Source organism: Oryzias latipes, chromosome 11, assembly GCF_002234675.1.
Source record: "Oryzias latipes chromosome 11, ASM223467v1".
NCBI classification, from domain to species: domain Eukaryota; kingdom Metazoa; phylum Chordata; class Actinopteri; order Beloniformes; family Adrianichthyidae; genus Oryzias; species Oryzias latipes.
The window spans coordinates 83,072-99,862 of record NC_019869.2 but is presented as its reverse complement, the minus strand read 5'-3'; the positions used below and the strand labels follow the sequence as shown (position 1 = coordinate 99,862).

Genomic DNA, 16,791 nt, shown 5'->3' with positions numbered 1-16,791 from the left:
GGACAGAGAAAACGAGGGAAGGACATCCATGTTCCCCTTTGATCATTTACCAGAATCATTGGAAAAACCAACTTTGTTTCAGCTGAAGACAAAGAACCGTAGAACGGTCCTCTTTCCCGCCACCCGACAGGAGAAAAGCAGCTTTTGATGAATCTCCAGATGAATTTCAGCAGCCTAATCTGCAGCATGTGTACCTTCCAAAGCAGCAGCAGCCGCTCAGACGCGTCCTGATCTAAATAACTGGGTCAGGCGGGCCAGATCAGGGCTAAAATTAGACCCAGATATGTGGCACCTCTCCTGTCTGCCGCCGTCAGAGGACAGAACAGGACCTTTCTGTCAGAACATGTCAGGGTTCTTGAATAAAACACAGAGCGGGATCGGTTCCTCTGTAGAGGGTCCTGGGGGGAACCAGCTGGGGGGGGTCACAGACTGTAAATGACTCTGGTTATGTAAAGGTGTTCTAGAAGGTCACCAGCAGGAGGAACGTGGACAGAAGCAGAGGAGAACCCCGAAATAGAACCAATGTTCTGGTTCTAGCTGAAGGTCGTTTAGTGGACGCTTTGTCTCTTCTTCTTCTCCGTAATAAACGACACAAAGCCCGTCGGGCTTATCGGGCCGGACACTGATCCAAATGACAGTCGATCAGCAGGACGTCCCGGGAGTCCGGATACGCTGCACGTGGATCCAAACACGGTGAGCCGGTCCAGAGGAAAAGGAACCTCCCTGAACTCTGTTCTGATCCGGTTCAGGGTTTCAATCCTAACGGGCTTTTATTTAATGCCCCGGTGAATACCTTAGACTCCATTAAACCGTGATACTGACCAGCTAAAAAAGTAGTTCCGGTGGCTTTGCCTGAATGTTCTGTATTAATGCTCAGGGAGGGCGTGTCTTCAGAACGAACTACAGAAGAGGAGGAGTTTCCTCTGAAAGGAGGCTTCACATGACCGAACCCCACATGTAGCCTGCAGACCACCGTCCTCACAGCAGCCACGGCAGAGCGAGGGGCAGGTTACCATGACAACGTGGCAAACCTAAAAACTGAAGGAACTAATAATGGATTCAATCATTAGTGGCCCCGGCACACGTGGGGCGCCGCCCTGCGAGGAGTCCATCATCAGAAAGGATCATCTGATAACAAAGTTCACACTGAAACATTGATGTTGGAGGTAAGATGGGACTCCCCAAACCCAAGGGGGCTCCTAAAGACGCTACTTCTGTTCACCGTTTTGGTTCAAGCTAAACACAAACCAGACTGGAACTCACCAATCTGCAGCAGGACGGGCGTCACCAGCGCCGTCTCCATGGCGTAGCAGAACTCCCGACCGAACATCACGGCTCCGTGCATCACCCATCTCTTCACGGGGATTCCCTCTACGGATCCCTCGCTTGCCGTCTCCTCTCCTCCTCCTCCCCTTCCGCCCCCCAATCCATCCGCCTCGCCGCCTTTGTCCTCCTCTTGGTCTGATGGTTCTTTGACGCCGCCAACCAGAGATCCCACCGGCACAGCGTCGGCCTCCGTGTTCTGGGGAGGCATGGTGGATGGCATGCACGCGACCAGACAGCAGCTCTTCCACCGACGGACCAGGATGACCTTCCTCCCAGACTGGGACTCCGAGTTCCTGGTATTTCCTGCTACAGTCTCTGCTGAATGCACCAGCAGGCGGCGGTTTTTAGGGCTAATTAAACCCGATAGAACCTCATGAACTGGGCCAGAAAAGACCTGATTTAGAGGATTTCAAAAAGACCTTTCCTCCCTAAAGGGCAGTAAAAACCACCCAAAATTCACCACCAGCTCCTGGTTTCCAACTCGTTTGGAGAAAAACAAACCTTTTTCCAGAAAATCTTAAACTCTGGGAAGCAGCAGAACTTCTAACTGGGGAGAACTTTCCAAGATGACCTTTGACATGTTGGTGTTGGAGACTGCCTGAAAGCTTCAGTTTTTGTGTGTGTGGGTGTGTGTGTGTGCGTGTGTGCGCAAGTGTGTGGTGTTTATGGCTTTTCTGTCATGGAGGTCCGCCCCCTTTACTGTCTATTAAAAGCTGTCAAAATCCGTATAGAAGACCACTCGGTCAGCTCCAGAGTCATTTTGTGTTTGGGGGGCTGGATGGAGGTCTGTGTGGGGGCGAGCAGGAGGCTGCAGGGGGGGCAGGAAGGAGAAGGGTGGGTGACGACGCTGGGCGGAGCTCCTCTGAAAATCCCCATCGATTGGCTGATCAGTCTGGAGAAAAACACACAAATAGAAATATTGGCTGAGCTGAAAGAACGGAAATTAACGGAAAACTGCGTGAATGCAGACAAGCAGGAACCTGAACCTCAGGAAGGCGACCGCGTGCATCTACAGCCAGAAAGATCAGGCGAAAAGGTGAAGTGAGAAAAATAAAGAAGTTCAATATCTGAGGAAGTTACAGCTAAAACATCCCAGAAGCAGAAAAACCCTCATTTCCCTCAGATTCAGCAGATTCAGCAGACGATCACACGTCATCAGCAGAGATTCGTTTATTCCCAAAGCCAAAGAGGTTCAAAAGAAACATCCAGTTCACCACTACAACCCCCCAGACCCAGTCGTCCAATCACGGGAGGACGAGCAGCAGAGGAAGGACGGTGAACCAGCAGACCTCAACGCCAAGACTGAAGGCCTTAAGCCGCCGTACCGCCCGAAGGCCGCCGCCGTACCGCCCGAAGGCCGCCGCCGGACCGCCCGAAGGCCGCCGCCGGACCGGCTAAAGGCGCCGCCGTAGTGCCGGACCGCCCGAAGGCCGCCGCCCGACCACCCGAAGGCCGCCGCCCGACCACCCGAAGGCCGCCGCCGGACCGCCCGAAGGCCGCCGCCACATCCCCACCGTGACAAACGGCCCCTCACTGTTTGCCTCACTGCAGCCAAACTGAAGCTTTTGTGCTTTTTATTTATTTATTTATTTATTTATTTTTCTAACTTGTCCTGTCCAACAGCTGGGCAGGCAGATGAGAGCTGAGGGCCTCTTGTGTTGGACATATTTTACTTTAACAAGAGGGCAGGGGTTGACATAGCCCAGAAATTTGCACTGGCCCACAGGGCCAGTAGTTTTTGAAACTTACTGGCCCTGCCTGAAAGTTACTGGCCCGACACCGCGCATAGCGGGACCCGCCGCTCCGCAGGTGCTTGCAACTTTAGGGGGGTCCGGGGGCATGCCCCCCCGGAAACTTTTAATATGGTACAATTTGGTGCATTCTGGTGACATCACTTATTTCTACACTTTTCAATGACTGAAAATAGACCATATCAAACTTAAATCTGCTTTAGTCTGTTTCAGATGTTTTGAAGAGAGCACTGCAGTGTAGTAGGAAACACTAGTTAAGAAGTTTTCATGCTGCTTCTAACGGCAAATATCACAATAAATCATAAACCTTAAATGTGTTAAAACAATCTAATGGCAGCTTGAACCATTTAACGAATCAAATAAATCCTTTAATGCAGGGGTCGGGAACCTATGGCTCGCGGGCCATATATGGCTCTTTTGATGGTCACATGTGGCTCGCAGACAAATCTTTAATTTTACTTTTTTTCATTAGACCAGTCCTTGTCTGGCGCGATGCGATGCCAGAGGCGCGCAGTAGTAGCGGTGCTTGGAGAGAAAACTATCAGTTTACTATTATCTATTTCACAGAGTTTGTACCACCCGGAAACCTGTGTGAATTGACGTGCCTAAAACTGCGCGCTCTCGTCTCTGAGAAAGAGCGCGCAGTTGCGGGGACGGGATGTGTGAGGAAGAAGGGGGGGGGGGGGGGGGGTGAGGGGTTGTGGGGACAGGCTGCAGGTGAATCGCGCAGGGATTGTAAAAACGTAAACCCGCTGCTCGTCACTCACTGCAGCGTGTGATTGTGTGTTTGGCTCCCCGTCTGCATGTGATCAGTCTTTGTCACATCTACAGAACATTCAGACCTATGATCACGTTTAAAGTCTCAACGCCTGCATGAAGCAGAAACTCACCACGTATCAACCAGACTAGACCATCAGCAAAACTACCACAAGAAATACTCATCATTTATTAGCAACAGCATAACAATGTTATTAAAAACAATCCACAGACTTATTGTCCTTTAAAAGTGTTGAAATTACATCAAATGCACACATTCACTTGTATATTTAGTTTTAAACATATTGTCGCGGACTGAGTTTAACTTGGCTGTCGGGCCGCGTTAAAAGTTCTGGGGTTCATTGAAGGCATCAAGCAGAGATCTGATTGGCCCTCAGTTCTGTCGCTCAGCCTGTTGTTAGGTAATTTGGACCAATGGGGTTCAGCTATGGGCCGAATAAGGAAAATGGGAGGGCTGGAGCGGGAGCAGGGGAATATAAAGTTGGGAGAAGCGCTCTCTCTCGTCTCGGCAGGAGAGATTCAGGAGTTGATGAATTAGTTGTATGGCGTTTGTTGCGGTCTACAGTAACCAGAATAAAGAACTTTAAAAGAGGTTAAGTCTCCGTGCATCAGTGTGGGAAAGAGACACAACATTATTGTATGGCTCTTTCGAAATTACATTTAAAAATATTTGGCGTTTATGGCTCTCTCGGCCAAAAAGGTTCCCGACCCCTGCCTTAATGCATTTGACCAATCGGATGGACGCCTTCACATTGTTGACCAATCAGATGGAGCCCTGTTATGTTAGATGTTTGTAACCTATGTCAACGTGGGTCATTTGGAGTATAATTTTTAAACTGGGAATGGTTATTTGGTTATTTTGCTGTTTATTTATATACCGCAAATTATATCGTTATCGCAATTTTAATCTCTGATATCGCATATCGCGAGTTTTCCTCATATTGTGCAGGTCTAACTGAGATCATTCAGCTAACTAGAAATACTTACTGCTTACAGTGTTGTAAAGAAAAACTAAATTAAGTAGTTTAACATTCTACTGCATTTGAGTCTGAGATTCAGGTATTTGGAGTTGCCTTTGATTCTTTGACATTCAGCTTAAAGCTTAGTGGATACAGTTTCATCTTCAATGCATTCATTAAATATCTTGCTGTCCATACTACTAATTATACCCACTACTCCATCCAACATATTCCTATCTATTCCTGCCATGTCTTCCACATCTCTGACATGCTTCAGTCTCTCTTCAGTGACGGTGTCGGATTTATGCTCAAATGTAATAATAACCCACTGGCTTGTTCCTTCGTTGTTGCTGTTTAACATTGTTTTGTATTGAATTGTTACATTCAATAAAGTTTGAAAAAAAAAGTAGTGAGCGCGTGCCGCGTGGTGCTCGGCAGTGAAAGCCGCGGCGCGCAGGCGGGAGAGAAGGAGAAGTGATCAAAGGTTTCCCATAGAAACCCTTGAAGTCTGAACACAGGACTAGCAGAAAAACTAAATTATGAAGACGAGGTAAATCTACACGTTTTCGCAAAATTTACTTTATTGAAAAAGGTGAAGAATATATAAACCGTTAGATATTTTAGTGGCCCGAGCGGACAAGTGAAAAGTAAAGTCTTGTGGTCCGCACTGCTCGAAAAACAGGACCGGGCCAGCGGACAAATGGCTATGTCGAGCCCTGGAGGGGTTATTAATCTTCAGACAAACCAAAGGTATGTCTGGATAAACCCCTTTTGTAATTGAGGCCAAACTTTATTAATTTCAATCATGTTTGAAAATCTTTGGTGTTGGACCGGACGGAAAAGGAAAGAGGGGAAGAAGAGAGAGGGATGTTAGAGAGAGGGGGGGGGGGGGGGGGGGGGTGTTATCAACACACCTGCTAGCTGCAAAAAATGTTCACATGTCAACATGCACACAAAACAGATAGTGTTCACACGCATACTTATGCCTTAAAACCAACTAGTGTGAAATCTTTCATTCATTCAATCATGCAAACTATTAGTGCAAAGGTGAGCTAACACCTGTGCTCAGGTGAGTGTTTATGTTCTTCTAAAATGGATGGTGGAATGTGAAAAGAAGGAGGAGGAGCGCCCAGCCACCCCCACACCCATACCCCCGCCGCAGCAGCACCGGCAGCCGGAATTCCCCCAACGCCACACGGGAACCGGCAGGGAACAACCGCCCCCCGGGCGACCAAGACCGCCACCCAGGCCAGGGCCAGCAGGACCGCTGCGAGGCCCCCAGAGCCAGAGAGCAGGGAGGCGCGGAGGGAAAGAGAGCGCCGCCCGAGCCCAGCCAGGAAAGCAGCCCCCCCGCCGCGCCGGAAGAGCCCAACGCAGGGCCCCACCGGAAAAGGACGCCCACAGCCCCAGACGAGCACCCCACCACCACCCAGGAGTTCCGGGCATCCCCCCGCCCCAACCCCAGGTACGAGCCAGGACCCCCCAAGGGAGACCCGCTCCGCACTCCAGGCAGCCACCCACCAGACCCCACAGCCGAAGCGGATGACACCCAGAGCGACCGGGGGCCCCGAGAGGGTTGTCCCGTCCCGCAGGATCTATTTATAATCTATGAATGTTTTACTAAATGTCACATATTTATGCAAAAAGTACAAATACAAATACTACAGACAACAATCAAACATCAATCAGACAACGATCAAACGTCAATCAGACAACAATCAGACTAACATCAGACTAACATCAGACAACAATCAGACTAACATCAGACAACAATCAGATTAACATCAGACAACAATCAAACGCCAATCAGACAACAATCAAACGTCAATCAGACAACAATCAAACGTCAATCAGACAACGATCAAACGTCAATCAGACAACAATCAGACTAACATCAGACTAACATCAGACAACAATCAGACTAACATCAGACAACAATCAGATTAACATCAGACAACAATCAAACGTCAATCAGACAACAATCAAACGTCAATCAGACAACAATCAGACTAACATCAGACTAACATCAGACAACAATCAGATTAACATCAGACAACAATCAAACGCCAATCAGACAACAATCAAACGTCAATCAGACAACAATCAAACGTCAATCAGACAACAATCAAACGTCAATCAGACAACAATCAGACTAACATCAGACAACAATCAGAGATCTTCCCGGCACATGACGGCGGTAGAACCTGCAGTCTGTCCATGGTTCATAGAGTAATATAGAAAGAGCTGAACTTTTATGAAGGAACGTTTGTGGTTCAGCCGGATTAAACCTGCAGATCACATCTTTTAGCAATAAAAGCTGAAAGCACTGAAGAAAGGTGGAAAAGAAGAGAAAGAGGGACAGACAAAGGCAGAAGCCTTTTGGAAAGGTCCAAACCCATCCAGGTGCGAGGAAAGACACTCGGAGGTGGATTTGTGTCCTCGAGCTTCTCCGTTCCGTTCCTCACGTCTCCCCACTGAGGTTTGTGAAGGTTTGATGAAATCGAAGCAGGAAAAGCTTTTCTCAGCTGACCTGCCGCTGCCGCAGATTACGCAACAGCCTCTCCATTAACTCCACTGAAATATGACAGCAGGACCCCCCCCTCTCAGGGTCGGGCAGTAAGTGCAGCTAATGAAACATGGATGAGGAAGCATCCGTGGTGAGGCGCCGACGGAGAACGACGAAAAAGGCTGCAGATGTGAAGGAAGAAAAGGTTCACTTTGTTCTGGACTCCAAACAGAAAATCAGCTGATTCAAAGGTGAACAGAACCAGAACAACGGATTATTTCTCTGAACAAAGGCCTAGATTTCATTCAAAAGTCGGATTTCACTCCTAAACAGGTGACGGTTTCCCTCCCCATCTGTAATTTAGGCTAAACTTTATTCATATTATTTTCATAACAGTTTTTTGTTGGACCAGACGGAAAAGAGAAGGAGGGAAGAAGAGAGGGGGATTGTAGAAGGGGAGGGGGGTAATATCATCACAGACGTTACAAACATACCTGTTGGCTCCAAAAATGTCCACATGTACACAATACAACTAATGTTCACACACGCACACTTCTGCCTTCAGACCAACACATGGGGAACACGTCATTCAGTCACACACACTGTCTGTTCAGAGGGGAGCTACACCTGTGCTCAGGTGAGGGTTTCTGTTCGTCTGATGATGGGATGTAAAAAGAAGGAGGGGGGGTGCCCGGTCATCCCCACACCAAGACCCCCGCCGCAGCAGCCAGACCCCCCCCGGGCGATCACATCCGCCACCCAGGGTCAGCAGGACCGCCACGGGGGCCCCCAAAGGCAGAGAGCAGGGGGGCCTGGGGGGGACAGAGCGTGAAAGCCCCAGAAATACTTGTACTAATTTTTGTATTTTACTCCTCATCCCAAAGCAGAGTATTCTACAGGCAGAAACACGTGTCATGTATGTAATGATGGAAGTGGGTCATGTAACAGAAGCATGATGTAGAGCCAGGCAGTAAATGAAATATTGAACGGCCGAAGAGACAGACGAGGTAGAAATTCACAGAGATGCTGTGAAGACTTCTAGTAGAACTTTATCTGCTTTTACCTGTGTGTGTGTGGGGGGGGGGGGGGGGTGGAAATAAGTAAAAATACAATAAATAAAAACAAAAAAAGAACATCTAAGATCAAATCCAGTCCAAACGTTGGTTCATTTCCACCCATCTAGATGAATTTCTAGAAACTATTCTGCCCCCCCTCCCCTCCCCCAAGAGCCATGTGAGCATCCATACGGCGCTCTGACCCAAATAAAGACAGGTATGGATTACCCGGCTGAAAACCCGATCAGCCCACTCCATGACGGGCCGCAAACAGAATAAAAACTCTTTCTTCTGGACAAAGAGGAAGTTGTGTAGAATCATCATTCATTATCATTATGATTGTTTATAATGATCATAATGATCCAGTTGGTGTGTTGGGGAAGGAAAAAAGCTTCCTCAGATACAGACGTGTCTCAAACACCTCAAAGAACTAAAACTGAAAGCAAACACAGCAATTATAATAGTCATAAAATCCTTCAAACAAACTCATCGTTTTTCCCCTTAACAGGAAAACCTACTTTACCAGCAACAGAAATACTTTTCTACAAACTTATTTCTAAAGAAAACAAACGGAAAAGGTTGTGGTTTAAAATAAACAACATGGATAAAGGGCATTTTATTTTGAAAGTCTGATCCATGGCATGTACTGACTGATTAAGCCTCATAAAGCTTTAATCAGCTGTGAATTTGCTCCTCAGTTCTTCATCAAATCATCTTCATTAATAGAAAAGTGCAGAAACGTTCAGTCCTCCAGCAGAAATCCACTTGGGGGGACGGTTGCAGTCTGCTGCAGTCCTGCTGCAGTGCAGAGCGCACGTGCACCAGCGTGCACCAGCGTGCACCAGCGTGCTCCAGCGTGCACCAGCGTGCTCCAGCTTCAGTGATAAATCTGCTACTCTTTACAGAGCGTATGCCTCTGCACATCAGCAGACTCCAGATCTCACACTTTGAGTTCTGACAGTCTGAAAGCCCGGATCTAACTTCATCTGCGACCCAAACCCGACTGTTGTCTCCTAAGACAAGGAGTAACGGTCCCTCTAACCCTAACCCTCTAAACGTCTGAGCTGGGTTTGCATACCAGTTCAGTCAAGACCCTCAGACCCTTTTGTCATGATCACCAGGAAACCACCACCGGCTGGTTTTCCTCAGAGTTGAAGGTCCGCATGCATCCGTACCACATACATGTTGGAACAAATGACCGTTTGGTCCCAGAACTTAATGCATCAAAGTCTAGGAAGGGACGTTTACCAAGAGCTGGTAAATGGCGTCTACCTCTACCTTCTGAGACGGTTCGAGGCGCTTTCCCGCTCACCCAGACACACTGATGGCGGCTCCGCTGCTGAACACGGGCGCCAACCTAGGGCCCCCAGAGGGAGGGTGAGGTTCTGTGCCTTGCCCAAGGACACTTCAACGCATTGATGGGCTGCAATCAGGGGTCAACCGTCCTACCGTACCGCTGCACCATGGCCGCCCCCCGGCAATGGAGGGGAACACTTAGAAACCAGAGTATCTTTAATCCTCGTCTTCATGAGGAAGAGCACGGCGAGGAAGACAGCAGTGTTTAATGAATTACTTTGTGACAAAAACATGAAATATCCTGGATTTGTCCCTGAAAAGAACAAACTCACACTTTTACTTATCCTAATTTAAATTGTAGTAATTCTTTATCTACATGTATGTATGTATGTATGTATGTATGTATGTATGTATGTATGTATGTATGTATGTATGTATGTATGTATGTATGTATGTATGTATGTATGTATGTATGTATGTATGTATGTATGTATGTATGTATGTATTGTCATTATGCTGTGCACAATGACATTGTTTCCAGCAGCTCTTTTCTAATAGTTATTAAAAATAGAAAATACCAAAAAATGTTCAGTAAAAAAAAGATGAATATTGCACACATGGAATAATAATAATACATTTTATTTATAATGCACTTTTCATTAAATGAAACCTCAAAGTGCACATTTTACTATGAAACTAACTTAAACTATAAAAACTATAAAAGTAGCAGTTAACAAGCAAAACATAAAACCTTATGTAATCATGGGCTATTTTGGAAAAAAGGAATGTCTTCTAAAAGAGTCTGATGTTCTGAGATGAACAGGAAGGGAGGTCCAGAGCCTCAGTGCAGCAGAACAGAATGCTCTGCCTACCGTGGTGGGGAGCCTGGTGGGGGGGCCTGAAGAAGGAAGCTGTCTGATGAACGGAGGGTACGGGTATGTTTCTGGGGAACGAGGAGTCCCTGGAGGTACGGTGGTGCCTGACCAGACGTGCATTTGTAAGTGATGATGAGAAGTTTGTATTCAATCCGGGATGAAACAGGAAGCCAGTGCAGCGATTTCAGGATGGGGGGGATGTGATCATACTTCTTTTAGGATTCTGGCTGCACTGTTTTGGATGTACTGAAGTTTCTTTTAAATTTTTGTTGGGAAAGCCAGAAAAGAGGGAGTGGAAATGAGTATTGCATACTCATGGTTGCATAAAAGTGCAACCAGAGCAAAGTCAACTGTCGACTCTGTCTGTGTGTGTGTGTTAGTGTGTGTGTGTGGAACAGGGACAGTCCGCAACACGGACAGTCCGCGACATGGACGGTCCATAACACGGACGGTCTGTGAAAGGGACGGTCCGCGACACAGATGGTCCGTAACACTAACACTCCGTAACAGTAACGTCCTGTAACATGGATGGTCCGTTACACAGACGCTCCGGAACACCAACGCTCCGGAATAGTAACGTCCTGTAACATGGACGGTCCGTTACAGTAACGTCCTGTAACATGGACGGTCCGTTACACAGACGCTCCGGAACACCAACGCTCCGGAACAGTAACGTCCTGTAACATGGACGGTCCGTTACACAGACGCTCCGGAACACTAACGGTCCGTTACAGTAACGTCCTGTAACATGGACGGTCCGTTACACAGACGCTCCGGAACACTAACGGTCCGTTACAGTAACGTCCTGTAACATGGACGGTCCGTTACACAGACGCTCAGGAACACTAACGGTCCGTTACAGTAACGTCCTGTAACATGGACGGTCCGTTACACAGACGCTCCGGAACACTAACGGTCCGTAACAGTAACATCCTGTAACATGGATGGTCCGTTACAGTAACGTCCTGTAACATGGACGGTCCGTTACACAGACGCTCCGGAACACCAACGCTCCGGAATAGTAACGTCCTGTAACATGGACGGTCCGTTACAGTAACGTCCTGTAACATGGACGGTCCGTTACACAGACGCTCCGGAACACCAACGCTCCGGAACAGTAACGTCCTGTAACATGGACGGTCCGTTACACAGACGCTCCGGAACACTAACGGTCCGTTACAGTAACGTCCTGTAACATGGACGGTCCGTTACACAGACGCTCCGGAACACTAACGGTCCGTTACAGTAACGTCCTGTAACATGGACGGTCCGTTACACAGACGCTCAGGAACACTAACGGTCCGTTACAGTAACGTCCTGTAACATGGACGGTCCGTTACACAGACGCTCCGGAACACTAACGGTCCGTAACAGTAACATCCTGTAACATGGATGGTCCGTTACAGTAACATCCTGTAACATGGATGGTCCGTTACAGTAACGTCCTGTAACATGGACGGTCCGTTACACAGACGCTCCGGAACACTAACGGTCCGTAACAGTAACATCCTGTAACATGGATGGTCCGTTACAGTAACGTCCTGTAACATGGACGGTCCGTTACACAGACGCTCCGGAACACCAACGCTCCGGAATAGTAACGTCCTGTAACATGGACGGTCCGTTACAGTAACGTCCTGTAACATGGACGGTCCGTTACACAGACGCTCAGGAACACCAACGCTCCGGAACAGTAACGTCCTGTAACATGGACGGTTGTAACAGCAACAGCCAGACCAGGCATCACTGTGAACATCTGCTGCTGCAGACCGTAACAGAGAAGTGGATACAACATGAAACAAAGATTCCTGCTTCACACCTCAAACTGACTGAACGTGCAGCTTTCTTACTAGCACTTATTTACGATGGGCATGAGGACCATGGTTTAGCTGAACCACAGCTGATGAGGTCACTGGGTTTGGTTTATGCAAATACAAACTGTCAGAAACAACACACTTTATGTTTGCAGTACATACATGGTCTGCACAATGTCTGCATGCGCGTGACCGCCGCCTGGGGTCGGACCACCGCTGTGTGCGCTTCCTGATGCTGACGAAGCAGCAGTGGTCCGTCAGCAAAGACTTCATCAGGAGGAAGTTGATTGGTTTCACTTCAGCTGAAGCAGCTGATGATTGCAAAGTGAAACGTAGAAACTGCACGGCAAACAAAAGCCAAGATCCCGAATGGAGAAGTGTCCAAGCCGAACATTTAGATGTTAAACCAAGCAGAGAGCCGTCACAGCTTTGAGGAGATTCTCCCATATTCTTGGTACAAATAAACACGCACATGTAGAAAAAACAACACAAAGTGACCACATGCTGAGTGTGTTAGTGGTTTGTAAAAACCAACATGGGACTCACCAAAAGAGTGTGAAAGGTTCATAAAGGTCTTTGAGACGCTGTGGTTTGGTCCAGGGTGCAACCTTAAGTCTTCAGGCCTGTGTGCACAAACACACAACAAAACATGACAACACAGCACATTACACAAAACACAAAAACTGCTGCTCAGCAAGAAAACCAGACTTGTTTTGAAGACGGAGCGTGCAGCTAGCACTTTCCTGTTTGACCGCATTGGCACGCAGATAAAAGGCACTTTTTCAAAGCAGGAACACGAGTTGCTGGAGGTTAGAAGGTCCATTTGGACCGACAAGTGGACAAGTCCAGCTTTTAATCTGAAAGTAACAGGAAACTAGAACATCTGATGGCGGGAACGTCAGAAGATGCCAATGACAAACTGAAGATCATTTCCACCTTAAAAACGGCATCTTTAGAAGAACTAGTGATAGCAGGTGTTATTGTCCTTCTAGCTGAAGGACTGAAAACTGTAATTTCCCATCAGTTCCTGAAGTGTTTGTGACAAACAGTGAAGACTGCAGCCCAGACGGAACGCGAGCAGACAAATGTTACAGGTAGATTCACCCAGGATACCATTTAAAGCCGGTGTACACTAAAACAGCGACTGCACCTGTATCTGTGCCTGCGCAGGCCCTCGAGTCTGCACCGGCAACTGCGCAGCCCCTAAAGCCTGCACCGGTAACTGCGCAGGCCCTACAGTCTGCACCTGTGACTGCTCATCTTTTCCAGTGTGCACCCGCGACTTTGCAGCATCTCAGTCTGCACCTGCGCAGCCACTGGAGTCTGTAGCTGTGACTGCGCAGCCCCCCTGTCCCGCCCGGTGTTATTTTCAGTAAAGGCCCACTCAACTCCCCCCCTCCTCCCCCGGTGCAGCGGCAACCTGAACCTGAGATGCTGTCCCGACGCTGGAGCCAAACCGGATCGACGGAGACCGAAGCACCCGGATCTATCAGCCTCCGCCGGGCGGACGCAGCTGCGCTCACCTGGCCGCAGCTCCGCGTTCCTTCCAGCCGAAAGGAGTTCCGGCCGCTCGGCGTCTGCTTCGCTTCTCCGCGGCTGAAGGCTGCGCTTCCAATGCGCCTTTAAAGGAAGATCTGCCGGAAGCAGAGACGTAGGGCCTGTCTTCCGGTGACGTCACCGCTCATTTGCATAAGGGGAGGGGCTGCTTTGCTAACCGTAAACACGCAGCAGCTGTTTGCTCAAAGGTAAACAAGGAAAACTGCATTTCCGGCTCAGAGCGGAAGTTTGTGTGAGGAAATAAAAAGGTAGAAATAAATGATCAAACTTCGAGATAAAGAAGGTAAAAACAAATGAATGTGAAAAATAAACAAATATAACAGGAAACTTTATGAAAATGATCAAAAACAGGTTCGTTTATAAAAAAATGCAGACAGAACCGCAAATACCAGAATAACCGCTAAAACTGGATCAGCAGAAATATATTTCATTTTATTTTAAAAAAAATAATATATCTAGAATAAAAAAAAACTTTTGCAATAAACAACCAGTATATATAATGCCATTATGTGTAAAAAAAAGAGCATAAAGTTTTAATCAAATACTGGAATCTGTTTCTGTTCCTTTGAGGCAAAAAAACTGATTAATATGCAGGAAAAACAAAGAACAGAAAAACAACAAAAAATACCCTGAAGTGGAAAAGCTGTCTAACATGAAAGTTTATTGAGCCAATATACTGCTTTATTTTCCTTTAAATGAACACTTAACTGGAATTTTAAGACAATAAACACACCAGCTGTTTTATTGCTTTTTTAAAAATCAATACAAAATAATGTTTTGATGAATTGTTTTGCATAAATACTTCATCACACAACGGCTGAAAATGGTCGTCTAAATTCCTGAGATTTCGCTGATCTTAAAAAAAATCTTAGAATAGAATTATGTTGAAAAATCACAGTCAGGTTCTGAAACTGAATTCTTGATCTCTGGATCTTTGAGGCTTACGACAAATATTGAATATTAAATCATTTAAAAGATGATGTTTGAGCTAAAAACATTCTAACAAGAATACTTTGTTAAGACTGATGGAAGGTGGTTTCATAATGTATGGATTTTAGCTGAAGTGTATTATAGCTAAAACAACCTGAAAAACTCAAATGCTGTTCTGTTGCTGGTCACATTCCTTCAACCACATGGATGAAGCTCAGAGCCCTGGGAATTGAACCCTGACTCCCCATGTGCTGGGGGGGGGGGGGGGGGGGGTATTCCAGAAAGCAGGTTCTGCTAGCTCCCACGGTAAGTTTGAGGATAAGGAAGTTGATAACCTCAGCTTTCGGTTCCAGAAATGGAGGTATGTTTCAGGGTCGGTCAAGTTGCCATAGCAACTCATGCTCTGAACATAATCTGGTCTGGAGCAGGTTTAGTTGAAGGTTAGTTTGTTGTCAGAGAGGTGAAGCAGCATGGCGTGTCCATTTGAAGATGATTTAGTGGATGAAGAAGCTCAGATAATACTTTTTCCACCATGAGAGGGTGATGAGACCACATATGGATGTTGGAAAGAGAAACTTTTTTACTTTGATCTAACTTCATTATTTGCTACAGTTAAGATAAATCTTTTTTTTTGTTAAATCAGTTTAAAAATAACACGTAGTTATCAGACAGTTATTTTACTTTCATTCAAATTAATTCAATTAAGTAGGTGTGACTTTGGTGCTGCTGTTAGATCGGCACCGCAAGGGATTGTGGGATACCATTCCCTTTGCCTGTCTGGATGGATTTGGGTTTAAGTGTGGCTTTTTGACCAAATGTGTTTAGTTGTTTAGCTGTCTTACTGTGTTTTGTCTAGTTATTTGTCCTGTTATGTTTAATTCTTTCTGCACCATGAGTGAGAGGGAGGGAGAGGAGGAGGATGAGATTATATAGCACCCCTACTGGAAAATGGAGTAATTTTAAAGTCAGAGGAATGGCTTATTTCTCCATGTGCCATTAGTCAACTCCAAATTCTTTTTAACATTTTAATGTTATAAAATCCGAAGATCTGCAGCCTCTAACTTAGACATATGACAGTTCAAGAAGTACAATAAATGAAGATGGAAAAACTTAAATTGAACTGTAGTAGGCTGGCACGGTGGCGCAGTGGTTAGCGCTCTTGCCTCACAGCAAGAAGGCCTCCAGTTCAAGTCCCAGCTGGGGGACATGAATAAACAACATCAATGGGGGATCTTTCTGTGTGGAGTTTGCATGTTCTCCCCGTGCATGCGTGGGTTTTCTCTGGGGTCTCCGGCTTACTCCCACCGTCCAAAAACATGCTACATAGGTTAAATGGCAACTCTAAATTGTCCATGGGTGTGAGAGTGAATGGGTGTGTGAGTGAGGACATTCTACCCTGCGACAGACTGGCAACCTGTCCAGGTTGTCCCCTGCCTTCGCCCACAAGTGGCCGGGATAGGCTCCAGCAGCCCTGTGGCCCTGAAAGGGAGAAACGGTTAAGAAAATGAATGAATCGTAGTAATATGACATTTAGTTAGATAAATTTGAGTCATAAAAAAATATTGAGTTGGATAGACGTAAAAAATTAGGTTGAATAAATTTAATTCAATTACTCGTTACAAATAGAAGTAATTCATTTAAGTTGGATAAGTTATATATATATATATATATATATGCGTCACAATGAAAATAAGATCAGAAACACATGCGTTTTCTTTGTTCTTTTTCTCCAAGCAGAACCTCTTTCTTTTGCTGATGATGCAGCCGTGTTACTTTTTTGATGGTCGTATAATCTTCATACGCCGTCATTAATCTCAGACTCCGTCTCACTGAAGCATAGCGCTCTCTTTTTTCTCCACACGTTTCCATGGTGACTCCGTAAATCTGCGATCTATTGAGAATGTATTTATGTACCTGCTGTGCACGTGCATTAACCCAGGGTTAC

The 16,791-nt window shown here is 46.5% G+C and overlaps 1 protein-coding gene across 3 annotated transcripts in view; it reads right to left on the bottom strand.

Annotated features, from left to right (window-relative positions):
• Nucleotides 1-14,010, bottom strand: part of LOC105358678 (solute carrier family 45 member 4-like) — a 48,192-nt gene extending 34,182 nt beyond the window's left edge. Inside the window, exons 1-3 of one of the 3 annotated variants that reach the window (XM_023960337.1) lie at nucleotides 13,883-14,010; nucleotides 12,906-12,982; nucleotides 1,264-2,218 (exon numbers count right to left, since the gene is read on the bottom strand). In XM_023960337.1, the coding sequence (XP_023816105.1) occupies nucleotides 1,264-1,546 (283 nt within the window). In that variant the 5' untranslated portion in view covers nucleotides 1,547-2,218; nucleotides 12,906-12,982; nucleotides 13,883-14,010. Of the gene's footprint in view, nucleotides 1-1,263; nucleotides 2,219-7,177; nucleotides 7,287-12,905; nucleotides 12,983-13,785; nucleotides 13,837-13,882 lie in introns of those variants that run through there. The other 2 variants (XM_023960338.1, XM_023960339.1) reach the window with 2 other exon arrangements.
• Between the last annotated feature and the right edge of the window lie 2,781 nt (nucleotides 14,011-16,791).